Source organism: Salmo salar, chromosome ssa09 (genome assembly GCF_905237065.1).
Source record: "Salmo salar chromosome ssa09, Ssal_v3.1, whole genome shotgun sequence".
In the NCBI taxonomy this organism is placed as follows: Eukaryota; Metazoa; Chordata; class Actinopteri; order Salmoniformes; family Salmonidae; genus Salmo; species Salmo salar.
Genome location: NC_059450.1, coordinates 137,788,223 through 137,804,742, shown reverse-complemented (window position 1 = coordinate 137,804,742; position 16,520 = coordinate 137,788,223). Strand labels below are relative to the sequence as shown.

The window sequence follows — 16,520 nt, the reverse complement described above, 5'->3', positions numbered from 1 at the left end:
AGGAGATAACAGTGTCAAACCAGGGGATAACAGTGTCAAACCAAGATATAGTAGTGTCAAACCAGGAGATAGTAGTGTCAAACCAGGAGGTAACAGTGTCAAACCAGGAGACAATAGTGTCAAACCAGGAGACAGTAGGGTCAAACCAGGAGACAGTAGGGTCAAACCAGGAGACAGTAGGGTCAAACCAGGAGACAGTAGGGTCAAACCAGGAGACAGTAGGGTCAAACCACGAGATAACAGTGTCAAACCAGGAGATAACAGTGTCAAACCAGGAGATAGTAGTGTCAAACTAAGATATAGTAGTGTCAAACCAGGAGATAGTAGTGTCAAACTAAGATATAGTAGTGTCAAACCAGGAGATAGTAGTGTCAAACCAAGAGATAATAGTGTCAAACTAGGAGATAACAGTCGGTCAAACTAAGATATAGTAGAGTCAAACAAGGATATAGCAGTGTCAAACCAGGAGATAACAGTGTCAAACCAGGAGATAGCAGTGTCAAACCAGGAGATAGTAGTGACAAACCAAGATATAGTAGTGTCAAACCAGGAGATAGTAGTGTCAAACCAAGAGATAGTAGTGTCAAACCAGGAGATAGTAGCGTTAAACCAAGAGATAATAGTGTCAAACTAGGAGATAACAGTGTCAAACTAAGATATAGTAGTGTCAAACCAGGATATAACAGTGTCAAACCAGGAGATAATAGTGTCAAACCAGGAGATAGTAGGGTCAAACCAGGAGATAGTAGGGACAAACCAGGAGATAGTAGGGTCAAACCAGGAGGTAGTAGGGTCAAACCAGGAGATATAGGGTCAAACCAGGAGATAGTAGCGTTAAACCAGGAGGTAGTAGGGTCAAACCGGAGATACAGTGCGTTCAAAAAGTATTCAGATCCCTTGACTTTTTCCACATATTGATACATTACAGCCTTATTCTAAAATGTATTAAATTGTTTTTTTACCTCACCAATCTACACACAATACCCCATAATGACAAAGCAAAAATAGGTTTTAGAAATTCTTGCAAATGTATAAAAAGAAAATAAATTAAATATGACATTTACATAAGTATTCAGACCCTTTACTCAGTAATTTGTTGAAGCACCTTTGGCAGCGATTACAGCCTTGCTACAAGCTTGACACACCTGTATTTAGGGAGTTTCGCCCATTCTCTCAGATGATGGGGAGCATCGCTGCACAGCTATTTTCAGGTCTCTCCAGAGATGTTTGATCGGGTTCAAGTCCGGGCTTTGGCTGGGCCACTCAAGGACATTCAGAGACTTGTCCCGAAACCACTCCTGCGTTGTCTTGGCTGTGTGCTTAGGGTCGTTGTCTTGTTGGAAGGTGAACCTTCACCCAGTCTGAGGCCCTGAGCTCGCTGGAGCAGGTTTTCATCAATGATCTCTCTGTACTTTTCTCCGTTCATCTTTCCCTCAATTCTGACTAGTCTCCCAGTCCCTGCCGCTGAAAAACATCCCCACAGCATGATGCCGCCACCACCATGCTTCACCGTAGGGATGGTGCCAGGTTTCCTCCAGACGTGATGCTTGGCATTCAGGCCAAAGAGTTCAATCTTGGTTTCATCAGACCAGAGAATCTTGTTTCTCATGGTCTGAGGGTCCTTTAGGTGCCTTTTGCAAACTCCAAACGGGCGGTCATGTGCCATTTACAGGGGAGTGGCTTCCGTCTGGTCACTCTACAGTAAAGGCCTGATTGGTGGAGTGCTGCTGAGGTGGTTGTTCTTCTGGAAGATTCTCCCATCTCCACATAGGAACTCTCGAGCTCTGTTAGAGTGACCATCGGGTTCTTGTTCACCTCCCCAACCAAGGCCCTTCTCTCCCTATTGCTCAGTTTGGCCGGGCGGCCATCTCTAGGAAGAGTCTTGGTGGTTCCAAACATCTTACATTTAAGAATGATGGAGACCACTGTGTTCTTGGGGACCTTCAATGCTGCAGAAATGTTTTGGTACCCTTCCCCAGATCTGTGCCTCGACACAATCCTGTCTCTGAGCTCTACAGACAATTCCTTCGACCTCATGGCTTGGTTTTTGCTCTGGCATGCACTGTCAACTGTGGGACCTTATATAGACAAGTGTGTGCCTTTCCAAATCATGTCCAATTAATTTAATTTACCACAGGAGGACTCCAATCAAGTTGTAGAAACATCTCAAGGATGATCAATGGAAACAGGATCCACCTGAGCTCAATTTCGAATCTCATAGCAAAGGGTCTGAATACTTACGTAAATAATGCGTTTCAATTTTATTTGTAAATTTTTTCGCTTTGTCATTATTATTATCATCATTAAAATCAATTTTAGAATTGAAGGGGTCTGAATACTTTCCGAATGCACTGTAGTAGGGCCAAACAAGGAGATGGTAGGGTCAAACCAGGAGATAGTAGGTTCAAACCAGGAGATAGTAGGGTCAAACCAGGAGATAGTCGAGTCAAACCAGGAGATAGTCGAGTCAAACCAGGAGATAGTCGAGTCAAACCAGGAGATGGTCGAGTCAAACCTGGAGATAGTAGGGTCAAACCAGGAGATAGTAGGGTCAAACCAGGAGATAGTAGGGTCAAACCAGGAGATAGTAGAGTTAAACCAGGAGATAGTAGGGTCAAACCAGGAGATAGTTTGGTCAAATCACTGAGGTAGGCTAACGTTGCGTCTAATTGAAAATAACATTATTCCCCACTCACAGCAAGAAAGCAGGTGCATGTAAATTGTAATGGATTGCAATGGATTGACAACATTGTTTTATCAACATTGTTCTGTTGAGTCCATGAATGCAAATGCAACACTGCATTTGTAAGCTCACTGGCATACTTTTATTTACAAAGCCATTTTGGGTTTACTACCATTTTATTTTGCAATTTTTATTGTTCAGAAATGTGGTGAGTACTCTTTGTTCGCAGGACTTTATCCTGCTAACTGTTCCAAATGTCCGAACTGAATTTGGTAAAAGGGCTTTTATGTACTCTGCTCCATCGTCTTGGAACGCCTTACAAAATACTTTTAAACTGGAAGAACTTGTCCCGATTGGTATTTTTAAATCACTGATGAAGGATTTTGAGGCTGATTCCCTGACCTGTCAATGTTTTTAATTAGCTGTTTTATGATTTTGTTATACTCTTGTGAATTCTATGGTTTTTACTAGATTAATAGCAGTTTTTCATGTTGTCTGTTTGTAATTGTGTAATGACTTGGTGCTGCCTATCTTGTGAAATAGGCAGCACCTCTGCAGCACCTCTGGTGAAATAAAAAATAAAATGTACATTCTTGCAGAACAAGAATGTTTAGACTTTTCCTGTAAATCTGGTGAGCTGTTTTAAATGAATAGGTTAGACTACAAGCCATTCTCTACTTTAGCATCTGTGTGGACCATACTACCACAGCTCATCGGATGGGATTGTCAATTCACTCCATAAAGTTTTTCCCTCCCTATGAAAGTGTCCTGACAAAAATGCCCATTAATTTAGCCAGGGCTCCTCTCCATTCACTATATGACTCACAGTGCAGGAATGTATGCCTCATCACACAAAAAATGTCACCAGTCGGCTGACAGTCTCTGTTGTTGGGTACATTTGGGATCCGATGTGCTAAAAGAGCTAGCCTGTTCCCGATATCTGTTTGTGCTGTCTTGCCAATTCCTGGCGGTAACAATGACCATAGGAGTTAGGAAGACAGCACAAACAGATCTCAGACTAGGCTATAAAAGATCCCAAATAATGAACGCTCTTCTCCCAGCCCTCAGCCATTGTAAACCCTGGGAGATATTAGAGAGAGGGCCACTGTTTCCACAGGAAGAGGTGAGGAATGGCCCTCAGGGCAGAGCCCAGATCAGACGTGCCTCTCTACCACATTTGCATGACTGGACAGTTTTGTGAAGAGGCAGTGATAACCAGGGGAAAAGAGTTGTGTTTAGTTAGCATCGTTCCTTTCGTTCATATCAAATAATCAACCATTTTTATAAATATTTACTCATTTACTTGTATATAGCTACTTAAAGACTTGGGACTTTCATGTGTACACCTTCAACTAATGGGAGGTGTCGATATGTGTTAAGGATGATTTGGTATCAGCATGGGACCAGACTGAATCAACACATGTATGAAGAACCAGGGGTTAGTTAGTGTAATCTCAGGTCACTCCCCAAGGAGGGCAGGAAGGAGGTCGGTTACAGCAGAAAAAGTACAAAGTACCTCAACAAATCCTCTGTTTCCTGTGCCCTTGTGGAAGATATATCCCCCTCCCACCTTCCCCCTCTCTCTCCTCCATCCTCCCTTCTCACTATCCTCTGTTATCTGGTCTTATGGCCAGCCTTTGTCTTATCTGGAGCATCCAGGACGATGGCCTGTGGAAAAATGCTAGTGTTCAGAGGAAGTGGAGGCAGTCTTCTGAGATTGGGTGGCAAAGCACTGATTAGTTATGGGTCTCTCCTCATCTTCACAGTCCTGTCTGCAGGAAGGACTTCCTGAGCCATCAGAGACTGAGAAAGAGATATATGAATCAACCCCATAAAGTAGTCTCTAAGGCTGTTAGACTTGAGGTCACTGGCTGCATTCTGCACAGACTGCCTATCTGTTTGGATTCTCTACTACTACTGTTTCTAGCAGTCTCCTATTCTACTGCAGCTGCTTTGTGGGGTTACTTGGGCCCCTGTGTTTGGCGGGTTGCCGTTGTGTTGGGCTACTCTGTATGGCTTCCCTATGACATTGTTGTGTATGTATGCCCAGGGCAGCATGGAGATGTTCTCTTAGGCCCAATGCCTCTGAGGGGGGAGAGAAGAGAGGTCAGGGGGGATCAACTGAGTTTACCATCACCAGTTGCTGATGCACCGCTTTGGCATGCCAGAAGCAGGAAGACAGACAGTCTGGCTATCTGGCAGAGCCTGCTTGGAAATAAAAGAGAGAGAGACAGAGAATGAGGGAGGGAAGGGAGTGGAGGAACTGAGGGAGGGAGCGAGATAAAAAAAAAACAGGGAGTGTGAGAGACTGCGCTGGAGAGAGGAGTTGAGTTCTCACAGTGTTTTTGACAGCGGTTTGGAGCACTAGGGATATCACTGGGACATTAGAGAAGAGGCTACAACACAACAGGGTCCATAAGGAGCACATGGTACGTACTATAGGAAAGCTTTAGAACAATCTACTGAAGGAAAGCCTTTTGTACAGCAACATGGCTGATTTTACCAGGTGTTTCCTGTTAGCTGCAAGTTTCTTACTAGAGAGTGACTTGTTTCCGCAGTGCTGATAGAGCTTAAGCTCTGTGTACACAAAATTATTAACTGATAATACTGTGTTAGTACACAGTATATGGGATTTAGTTGCACAGTCAAGATTAATGTTGTTTAGTCGGGCCTCTTTTAATGTGGGGATTTAAGAGGCGGTTGTTTAGTGTAGTTTGTTGATGTTAACAGGTTTTAGTATGCTTCCGTCTGTGTGTGTTTGTGCGTGTCTGTGTGTGTGTGTTCATGTGCGTCCCTTACTAAGTTTCTTTTTCTTTGTTTATAGTATTTCATTTCACTCTAGATACAAACTTATACATACGAACAACAATTTACAGACGCACACAAGCGATGACTTCATCTCCTCTGCCCAGACCCACATTCTCACACCCCTATCCCTAGTGCCTGCGTTATTGTTTGCCACTTGGCCTTAAATTTATTCCATTTGTTTTTCTCAGTCACCGATACTATTTCAATAATAAATCCTTAGATTTTTCCCTTGTGGTAATGATTGACGGATTGATTTCCAAGTTTTTAGTGTACGTTTTTTCAAGATGAGTGATGAGAAGAGAATCGTCCAGCCCATTGGGTATCTCACTACACCTCCATAAGTTTCTATATGTATTCCAGTAGCTTCCAATAGCTTGGCCAATGAATGTGTTCACTTCCTGGCTCACGTGTATGTTCTGGGTGTCTGGATGAGTGTGTTTGTTTGATGATTTATAGAAGGGGGCTTATCCTGGGTGTTATTAAATCCTTGAGTCTATTGATTGACCCACCCGTGCATCAATCTAAGTAACATCATAAAAAAATCTGTCAGTTTAAGCTAGCGATATCGATTTTTTAAAAGGGCTGCGTCTCAATCCGTCTCATCCACCTATGTTGGCCTTCCGCATCTGCGGGAGAAGGTGGCCGAGCTACAGCTGTGTTTGTCAGACCATGGGACATCTCTAAAATTGGTGTTCTAACAAAACGTCTGTAGCGTCCGAATGGTTTGGCTTACACAGTATGGAAATATGAGACTCTTACGAACACTATCAGGAATCAAGGTAAGACCCAGATGCAGACACGTTGAATAAACAATGGTTTAATAGTCCAAGGGGCAGGCAAGAGACAGGTCAAGGCAGGCAGGGGTCAATAATCCAGAGATGGGGCAAGGGTACCGGTCGGCAGGCAGGCTCAGGGTCAGGCAGAGTGGTCAGGCAGGCGGGTACAGACACGGGACAGGCAAGGGTCAAAACCAGCAGGGCGAGAAAAGGAGAGGCTGGGAAAAAACTGGAGCTGAAAGGACAAACGCTGGTAAGCTTGACAAACAAGACGAACTGGCAACAGACAGACAGAAAACACAGGTATTAAGTACACAGGGGATAATGGGGAAGATGGGAGACACCTGGAGGGGGGTTGAGACAATCACAAAGACAGGTGAAACAGATCAGGGCATGACAAACACGAAGGTGTTCTCCATTTTGCTCTAAGACCCCCCCAAGTGTAACAGGACTCGTCTGAAGGTAACACAATAATTAATGGGACTATGGAGGTAGTTTTGTGCCAACAAAAATAAGGGGTTAAATATGTATCCAAAAGAACAAAAGTATTTCCTGAGCTTTCGTATATCTCCTGATATACGACAGACACTTCAAAACCTTATTCCTTATGATTTATTTTTTGCCATTTATGAATGTGTTATTCAATGCGTTTCCATGGGCTATAATAGTAAAGGCTTAGACTTTTAGAGGTTTAATGGGTGCAGGTGGGACAGGGATGAGATAAGTGGTTTGTCTTCATGGTGTGCGTGGTCATGCGTCTGTTTGTGGTCAAGGGACTGTTTAGTTGAGCTGTTTTTGGAAATCTCTCTCTGGTTCTGTGTAGTCAGTCAGTCAGTCATTCGTTCTGTCATTATTAGGTTACGTCAAAACCAAACACAGCCAGTCATGACATGCCCAGACATGCTGACACCCAGCCTTTTCATACACTTTCAATTTGAAGTTCTGGCCTGCCCCACACACAGTATAATAACCCACAGCACACAGTGTGTGTGTCTCTCTCTCACACACACCTGCTGTGTGTGCTCTGCTGGCCTTGTGTGTGTGTGTGTGTGTGTGTGTGTACATTTAACAGATGAGTGAATAGTTGGACAGGTTGTACTGACTCTTGTCTCTGGCTGGCATGACAGTGCAGTTGGTTGAGATTGTGTCATATAGTCCCAAGATAAAGAGTCTAAAGGTACTTTCAAACAAAACCATATCCCCATTAGACAACTTGCTTCCTGGTGAATTTCCAGCTCAGCTTGTCTTTTGTTGTGGGTAATAAGTCTGTCTGCTGATAAGAAGAAAGTGACTCCCTGGAGAAACAAATCATTCTATGGAGGGATTGAGTTCCATGGTAGACCATTGCCACCGCAATAAATATTAAGTGCCACAGTGCTTACCGAAGAAGAAATACCTTAGGCAATAGTGATACCTGCTACTATAGGAAATATGTATGACAGGCAAAGAAGTAATCAGGTTTTAATGGGGAGGTTCCAGCCAGGGGCTCTGTATCCTGGGACTCTATCCATCTGCCCAGATACAGAACAGTAACCCTGGTCTGGCCCACTTCCACCCACTCCACCCTCACTTTGTTAACACTGGAATAAGTGGACACTTATCTAGGCCTCTGGTCCCAACCACGTCCCTTACACAATTACCTTGTCTTTATTAATCTGTACATAAAAGGGATTACGTTCTATAGCACTTAAGATACAAGCTGTTGTATTGATTACCTATTTCTGCCACGTGTGCACACACACACACACACACACACACACACACACACACACACAACCGCTACACTATCTGTAAATATAATAGCAAAAGGTTGACTGTGTGGTTCCTCCAGGACCCACACACAACCTGTGCAGTCCAGCTAGTTTATTTCTGTCAAGCAAAACAAAAGTTACCAAAATAACAACAATAGGACCTGGCGTGTCTGTTGTCACCAGTTGCCGAACCTCCTGGGCCCTGCTGTGAAGGCCAGTGGTTCTTAGAGGATGAGGGAGTCAGTATGAGGGCTTGGGAAAGGTGGCTTGCTGTTCTACATCTGTGTAGTCAAATCAAATCCAATTGCATTTGTCACATGTGCCGAATACAACAGTTGTAGTAGACCTTACTGTGAAATGCGGACTTACTTTTATTTATTTTTATTTCACCTTTATTTAACCAGGTAGGCCAGTTGAGAACAAGTTCTCATTTACATCTGCGGCCTGGCCAAGATAAAGCAAAGCAGTGCGACAAAAACGACAACACAGAGTTACGCATGGAATAAACAAACGTACAGTCAATAACACAATAGAAAAATCTATGTACAGTGTGTGAAAATGTAGTAAGATTAGGGAGGTAAAGTGTAGTTCCAAGATGGCGTAGTAGTCGGTCGTGTGTTGTGTTCGTCTTTGTCTCATCCCTTGTCTTATCCCGTGTAAATAGCCGTTTTTTTCTTCTTTTTCTCGTATACATTTTAATCTCACTTTCTATCTACGAACTAAATATACTTTCCTGCAACCCGCCTCACCCAATGTGGTACGGATCTGCTATTTTTATTCCTTATAACTGGAACCTCCATCAGAAGCTAGCCAGCTAACTAGCTATTAGTCTTTGTTAGCCACGGATAGCGGTCTTCTCCTTTTAGCTCGGACACTGGCAGCTTTAGCTCAGACAATACATGCCAGTCTGTCTTTTATCTTTGGTGGTTATGATATCGTTTCGGACGTTGAGCGTGGCTAAGGTGCACCCATGACCAGCTCGGAAATCAGATTGCATAGCGGACAAGGTGCGGTGGGATTCGAAATGGTCGGTATTTTGTTTGTTGACTTGGCTTTCGAAGACCTTAGAAAGGCAGGGAATGATAGATATAGGTCTGTAGCAGTTTGGGTCAAGAGTGTCACCCCCTTTGAAGAGGGGTATGACCGCGGCAGCTTTCAAATCTTTAGGAATCTCAGATGATACGAAAGAGAGGTTGAACAGACTAGTAATAGAGGTTGCAACAATTTTAGCGGATCATTTTAGAAAGAGAGGGTCCAGATTGTCTAGCACGGCTGATTTGTAGGGATCCAGATTTGAGTGAAGGAGAAGCGGGGGGGGTTGGGCAAGTTGCTGTGGGGGTGCAGAGCAATTGGCCAGGGTAGGGGTAGCCAGGTGGAAAGCATGGCCAGCCGTAGAAAAATGCTTATTGAAATTCTCGATTATCGTAGATTTATCGGTGGTGACAGTGTTTCCTAGCCTCAGTGCAGTGGGCAGCTGAGAGGAGGTGCCCTCATTCTCCATGGACTTTTCGGTGTCCCAAAACATTTTGGAATTAGTGCTACAGGATGCAAATTTCTGTTTGACAAAGCTAGCCATAGCTTTCCTAACTGACTGTGTATATTGGTTCCTGACTTTCCTGAAAAGTTGCATATCGCGGGGGCTATTCGATGCTAATGCAGTATGCCACAGGATGTTTTTGTGCTGGTCAAGGGCAGTCAAGTCTGGAGTGAACCAATGGCTATATCTGTTCTTAGTTCTACATTTTTTTGAATGGGGCATGCTTATTTAAGATGGTGAGGAAATCACTTTTTTAAAGAACAACCAGGCATCCCTTACTGACGGGATGAGGTCAATATCCTTCCAGGATACCCAGGCCAGGTTGATTAGAAAGGCCTGCTCGCTGAAGTGTTTTAGGGAGTGTTTGACAGTGATGAGGTGTCTGCGGGCCCATTACGGATGCAGGCAATGAGGCAGTGATCGCTGAGATCCTGGTTGAAGACAGCAGAGGTGTATTTAGAGGCCAAGTTGATCAGGATGATATCTATGAGGGTTCCCATGTTTATGGATTTTTTTGGTTGTACCTGGTAGGTTCCTTGATAATTTGTGTGAGATTGAGAGCATCTAACTTAGATTGTAGGACGGCCAGGGTGCTAAGCATTTCGCAGTTTAGGTCATCTAACAGTACGAACTCTGAAGATAGATGGGGGGCAATCAATTCACATATGGTGTCCAGGGCACAGCTGGGGGCTGCAGGGGGTCTATAACAAATCGTACCAGTGAGAGACTTATTTATGGAAAGGTGGATTTTTAAAAGTCGAAGTTCGAACTGTTTTGGCACAGACCTGGATAGTATGACAGAACTCTGCAGGCCATCTCTGCAGTAGACTGCAACTCCGCCCCCTTTGGCAGTTCTATCTTGATGGAAAATGTTGTAGTTGGGGATGGAAATTTCAGAATTTTTGGTGGCCTTACTAATCCAGGATTCAGACACGGCTAGGACATAAGGGTTGGCGGAGTGTGCTATAGCAGTGAATAAAACAAATTTAGGGAGGAGGCTTCTGATGTTAACATGCATGAAACCAAGGCTTTTACGGTTACAGAAGTTAGCGACTGAGAGTGCCTGGGCAATAGGTGTGAAGCTGGGGGCTACAGGGCCTGGGTTAACCTCTACATCAACAGAGGAACAGAGGAGGAGTAAGGGTACGCCTGAAGACCATAAGAACTGGTCGTCTATTGCGTTGGGAACAGAGAATAAAAGGAGCAGATTTCTGGGGGTGGTAGAATAGATTTAGGGCATAATGTACAGACGTGAGTACAGTGGAGGTAAACCCTTGGCATTGAGTGACGATGAGAGAGCTTGCATCTCTGGAGACACCAGTTAAGCCAGGTGAGGTCTCCCCATGTGTGGGGTGTGTGACAAAAGAGCTATCTAAGGCATGTTGAGCTGGACTACAGGATCTACAGTGAAATAAAACAATAACTACCCGAAACAGCAGAAGACAAGCCATATTGACATTAGAGAGAGGTGTTTGTAGCCGAGTGATCATAGGGTCCAAAGAGCAGCAATAGGTGAGTCAGGGAGCTGTTCAGTAGTCGCTACTATGCTAGGCGAGCGGGAGTCACGGTATTCAGAAAGCTCGCGGGCCGGAGCTAGCAGATGGGTCTTCGGCGACATCACAACGGAAAAGCCTGCTGAAACCACATCGGATTATTACGTCGGCAGACCAGTCGTGATGGATTGGCGGGGCTCCGTGTTGGCAATAAAGGGTCCAGGCCAGTTGGCAAAAGTGGTATTGTAGCCCACAAATTAGCGAGTATACCTCTTCGGTTAGCCGGGAGATGGGCCGAGCTCAAGGCTAGCTCAAGGCTAACTGGTGCTTGCTTCGGGACAGAGGCGTTAGCCAGCAGTTGCAGCTAGCTAGCTGTGATGATCCGGTGTAATGGCCCAGAGCTTGCGGCAGGAATCCGGTGATGTGGTGGAGAAAAGGATTCCGATAGGCTCTGGGTTGATATCGCGCTGTGCAGACTGGCAGGTAGTGACCGAGCTAAAGCTGGCTGGTGTCCTAGCTAAAGGTGAAGACCGCTAGCTGTGGCTAAAAGTGACTACTAGCTAGTAGCTAGTTAGCTTCTGATGGAGGTTCCAGTTATAACGTATAAAAATAGCAGATCCGTACCACATTGGGTGAGGCGGGTTGCAGGAAAGTATATTTAGATCGTATGTTTAAAGTGAGATTAAAAATATATATGAAAAAAATGAGGAAACCGACTATTTACATGGGACAAGACAGGACAAGACAAACACACATCCGACTGCTATGCCATCTTGGATTAAGTAAGGAAAAAAGATGGCCTTAGCTTTCCTGTGTATATTGGTTCCTGTCTTCCCTGAAAAGTTGCATATCGCGGGGGCTATTCGATGCTAATGCAGTACTTACAAGCCCTTAAATTTTCTTAAGGCTAGCGGGACACTTGTCGACAACGTCCAGTGAAATTGGAGGGCGCGCAATTCAAATAGATAATCGTAATATTAAACTTTTATGAACATACAATTATCTTATATCATTTAAAAGCTTAAATTCTTGTTAATCTAACTGCATTGTCCGATTTACAATAGGCTTTACAGCGAAAGCATACCATGCGATTGTTGGAGGACGGCGCCCCACAACATATTTTTCAACCGCCACAGGCGTCATAAAATTACACATAGCGATTAAATAAATTACTTACTTTTGAAAATCTTCCTCTCTTTGCAATCCCAAGTGTCCCAGCTACAACATGAATGGTTGTTTTGTTAGATAAAATTATTCTTTATATCCCAAAAAGTCTGTTTAGTTGGCGCCATCGATTTCAGTAATCCACTCGTTCAACATGTAGACAAAGGAGTCCAAAAAGCTACCGCAAACTTTGTTCAAACAAGTCAAACTACGTTTCTATTTAATTTAAGTTATATAATTAAAGAGCAGCAGTAAAATAACAATAGCGAGGCTATATACAGGGGGTACCAGTACAGAGTCAATGTGCGGGGGAACCGGTTAGTTGAGGTAATTGAGGTAATATGTACATGTAGGTAGATAATAAACAGAGAGTAGCAGCAGCGTAAAATGGGGGGGGGCAATGCAAATAGTCTGGTTAGCCATTTCATGAGATGTTCAATAGTCTTATGGCTTGGGGGTAGAAGCTGTTTAGAAGCCTCTCGGACCTAGACATGGCGCTCCAGTACCGCTTACCCTGGGGTAGCAGAGAGAACAATCTATGACTAGGGTGGCTGGAGTCTTTGACAATTTTTAGGGCCTTCCTTTGATACCGCCTGGTATAGAGGTCCTGGATGGCAGTGATGTACTGGGCCATACGCACTACCCTTTGTAGTGCGTTGCGGTCGGAGGTCGAGCAGTTGCCATAACAGGCAGTGATGCAACCAGTCAGAATGCTCTCGATGATGCAGCTGTAGAAGCTTTTGAGGATCTGAGGACTCATGCCAAATCTTTTCAGAATCTTGAAGGGTAATAGGTTTTGTCGTGCCCTCTTCATGACTGTTGGTGTGCTTGGACCATGTTAGTTTGTTGGTGATGTGGACACCAAGGAACTTGAAACTCTCAACCTGCTCCACTACAGCCCCGTCGATGAGAATGGGGGCGTGCTCGGTCCTCCTTTTCCTGTAGTCCACAATCATCTCCTTTGTCTTGATCACGTTGAGGGAGAGGTTGTGGTCCTGGCACCATATGGCCAGGTCTCTGACCTCCTCCCTATAGGCTGTCTCGGTTTTGTTGGTGATCTGACCTACCACTGTTGTGTCATCAGCAAACTTAATGATGGTGTTGGAGTCGTGCCTGGCATGCAGTCATGAGTGAACAGAGAGTACAGAAGGGGACTGAGCACGCACCCCTGAGGGGCCCCCGTGTTGAGGATCAGCATGGTGGATGGGTTGTTACCTACCCTTACCACCTGAGGGCGGGATCCAGTTGCAGAGAGAGGTGTTTAGTCCTAGGGTCCTTAGCATAGTGACGAGCTTTGAGGGCACTATGGTGTTGAACGCTGAGCTGTAGTCAATGAATAGCGTTCTCACATAAGTGTTCCTTTTGTCCAGGTGTGAGATCTGTGGATCTGTTGGGGTGGTATGCAAATTGGAGTGGGTCTAGGGTTTTTGGGATAATAGTGTTGATGTGAGCCATGATCAGCCTTTCAAAGCACTTCATGGCTACAGACGTGAGTGCTACGAGTCGGTAGTCATTTAGGCAGTTTACCTTAGTGTTCTGGGCACAGGGACTATAGTGGTCTGCTTGAAACATGTTAGTATTACAGACTCAGACAGGAAGAGGTTGAAAATGTCAGAAGACACTTGCCAGTTGGTCAGCGCATGCTCGGAGTACACGTCCTGGTAATCCGTCTGGCTCCGCGGCCTTATGAATGTTGGCCTGTTTAAAGGTCTTACTCACATCGGCTACAGAGAGTGTGATCACACAGTCGTCCGGAACAGCTGATGCTATCATGCATGTTTCAGTTTTACTTGCCTCAAAGCCAGCATAGAAGTAATTTAGCTCATCTAGTAGGCTTGTGTCACTGGGCAGCTCGCGGCTGTGTTTCCCTTTGTAGTCTGTAATAGTTTGCAAGCTCTGCCACATCCGATGAGCGTCGGAGCCGGTGTAGTACGATTCGATCTTAGTCCTGTATTAACACTTTGCCTGTTTGATGGTTCATTGGAGGGCATAGCAAGATTTCTTATAAGCTTCCGGGTTAGAGTCCCGCTCCTTGAAAGCTCCCTTTAGCTCAGTGCGGATGTTGCCTGAAATCCATGGCTTCTGGTTGGGGTATGTATGTACAGTCACTGTGGGGACGACGTTATCGATGCACTTATTGATGATGCCAGTGACTGATGTGGTGTACTCCTCAATGCCATTGGAAGAATCCCGGAACATATTCCAGTCTATGCTAGCAAAACAGTCCTGTAGCTTAGCATCTACTTCATCTGACCCCTTTTTTATTGACTGAGCCACTGGTGCTTCCTGCTTTAGTTTTTGCTTGTAAGCAGGAATCAGGAGTATATAATTATGGTCAAATTTGCCAAATGGAGGGCGAGGGAGAGCTTTGTATGTGTCTCTGTGTGTGGAGTAAATATGGTCTAGAGTTTTTTCCCTTCTGGTTGCACATTTAACATCCTGGTAGAAATGAGCTAAAACAGATTTAAGTTTCCCTGCATTAAAGTCCCCAGCCACTAGGAGTGCCGCCTCTGGATGAGGGTTTTTGCTTATGGCCTTAGACAGCACTCAATGAGCTGTATAAGTGCCAGCATCAGTTTGTGGTGGTACGAAGAATATAGATGAAAACTCTCTTGGTAGATAGTGTCGTCCACAGCTTATCATGAGATACTCTACCTCAGGCGAGCAAAACCTCAAGACTTCCTGTTATTTACAAATATACATAGAGCGTCACCCCTTGTCTTACCAGAGGCTGCTGTTCTATCATTCCGATACAGTGTGTAACCCGCCAGCTGTATGTTATTAATGTCATCGTACAGCCACGACTCGGTGAAACATAAGATATTAGGTTTTAACGTCCCGTTGGTAGGATATACGTGCTTGTAGTTCGTCCACTTTATTATCCAGCGATTGTATGTTGGCCAATAGTACTGATGGCAAAGGCAGATTAGCCACTCGTCGCCGGATCCTTACAAGGCACCCCGATCTCTTTCTGCGATATCACCGTCTGACGGGGATGAGGGCCTCGTCGGTGGTCTGGAGAAAATCCCTCTCTTCCGACTCATTAGTCTCAGTGCTTTTCTCAGCTGCTGACTCAATGTTAAATGCATTGAGGTCCATTGTTGTGTGGACATAGTAACGTTATGGTCAGCTAGGTTATTAGGAATAGGCTTTATGAAGTAGAATTCTGATAACCAGGTCTCATCATTTCAGTGAAGCAGGGAAAGAAATACCTTTTTATTTCCATGAGTATTGTGATGTACTACAATTAAATGAACATGCCACAGTAAGAAACTAGGCAAAGGGCCTTTGAAGTTGATTCAAGCCCCAGTTTTCCCAACTGTAGAAGCGTATACTCAGTGGCTCTCCAGATCGTGACAATAACTAATAGACCTAGATAATATCCAACTCCTCAGTCTCCTGCCTCCCTCACTGTATCATGCCACAAGGCAAGACCCAGATGCAGACACAGGAGGCAGATGGTTGGAGTCTAACAATGTTTATTCATCCAAAAGGGTAGGCAAGAGAACGGTCGTGGACAGGCAAAAAGGTCAAAACCCGATCAGAGTCCAGGAGGTACAGAGTGGCAGACAGGCTCATTGTCAAGGCAGGCAGAATGGTCAGGCAGGGTCCAGAAACAGGAAAGGGTCAAAACCGTGAGGACTAGAAAAGGGAGAATGCAAAAAGCATGAGCACTGCAAAACCACTAGTTGACTTAGAAACATACAAGACGAACTGGCACAGAGAGACAGGAAACACAGGGATAAATACACTGGGAAAACAAGCGACACCTGGAGGGGGTGGAGACAATAACGAGGACAGGTGAAACTGATCAGGGTGTGACACACTGGGCCAAACACAACTTCATGCGCCCTTTTGTCCATTTCATCCGTTTACTATGGAGACAATGCAGGAACCACATGGTTGCCAGGTAATTAAGACTCCATCACAGAAACCCTGCTACTCTGGTTAGTATGGACCACTGGGCTGAGGACTGTCGCCAGGGAGACCGGAGGTGGGAGAATTCATTGTGGTAAAATAACAGGCGTTGATGGTGGTATTTGGGTTAAACCTTCTTTTCATGGCTTGCCAGTAGATTCCGGAATTCACCAGTCCAGCACTGGGGTACCTCATCTCAGAAATCTCTGAGTAAACTATACTGAACAAAACAGAAAAAAAAAAAAATTCTCCCCAATTTCGTGATATCCAATTGGTAGTTACAGTCCTGTCCCATCGCTGCAACTCCTGTACGGACTCGAGAGAGGCAAAGGTCGAGAGCCGTGCGTCCTCCAAAACAAACTCCGCCAAGCCACACTGCTTCTTGACACA

General features: G+C 44.8%; 1 protein-coding gene across 7 annotated transcripts in view; it reads left to right on the top strand.

Moving 5' to 3' along the window:
- The window catches only part of LOC106613092 (kinase suppressor of Ras 1), a 62,592-nt gene that overhangs the window by 31,369 nt on the left and 14,703 nt on the right, over positions 1 to 16,520 (top strand). Inside the window, exon 1 of one of the 7 annotated variants that reach the window (XM_045724680.1) lies at positions 4,833 to 5,112. The exons of 4 other annotated variants lie outside the window; for them this stretch is intronic. In XM_045724680.1, the coding sequence (XP_045580636.1) occupies positions 5,110 to 5,112 (3 nt within the window). In that variant the 5' untranslated portion in view covers positions 4,833 to 5,109. Of the gene's footprint in view, positions 1 to 4,832; positions 5,113 to 6,705; positions 6,730 to 15,856; positions 16,123 to 16,520 lie in introns of those variants that run through there. 2 more of the 7 variants (XM_045724682.1, XM_045724679.1) reach the window with 2 other exon arrangements.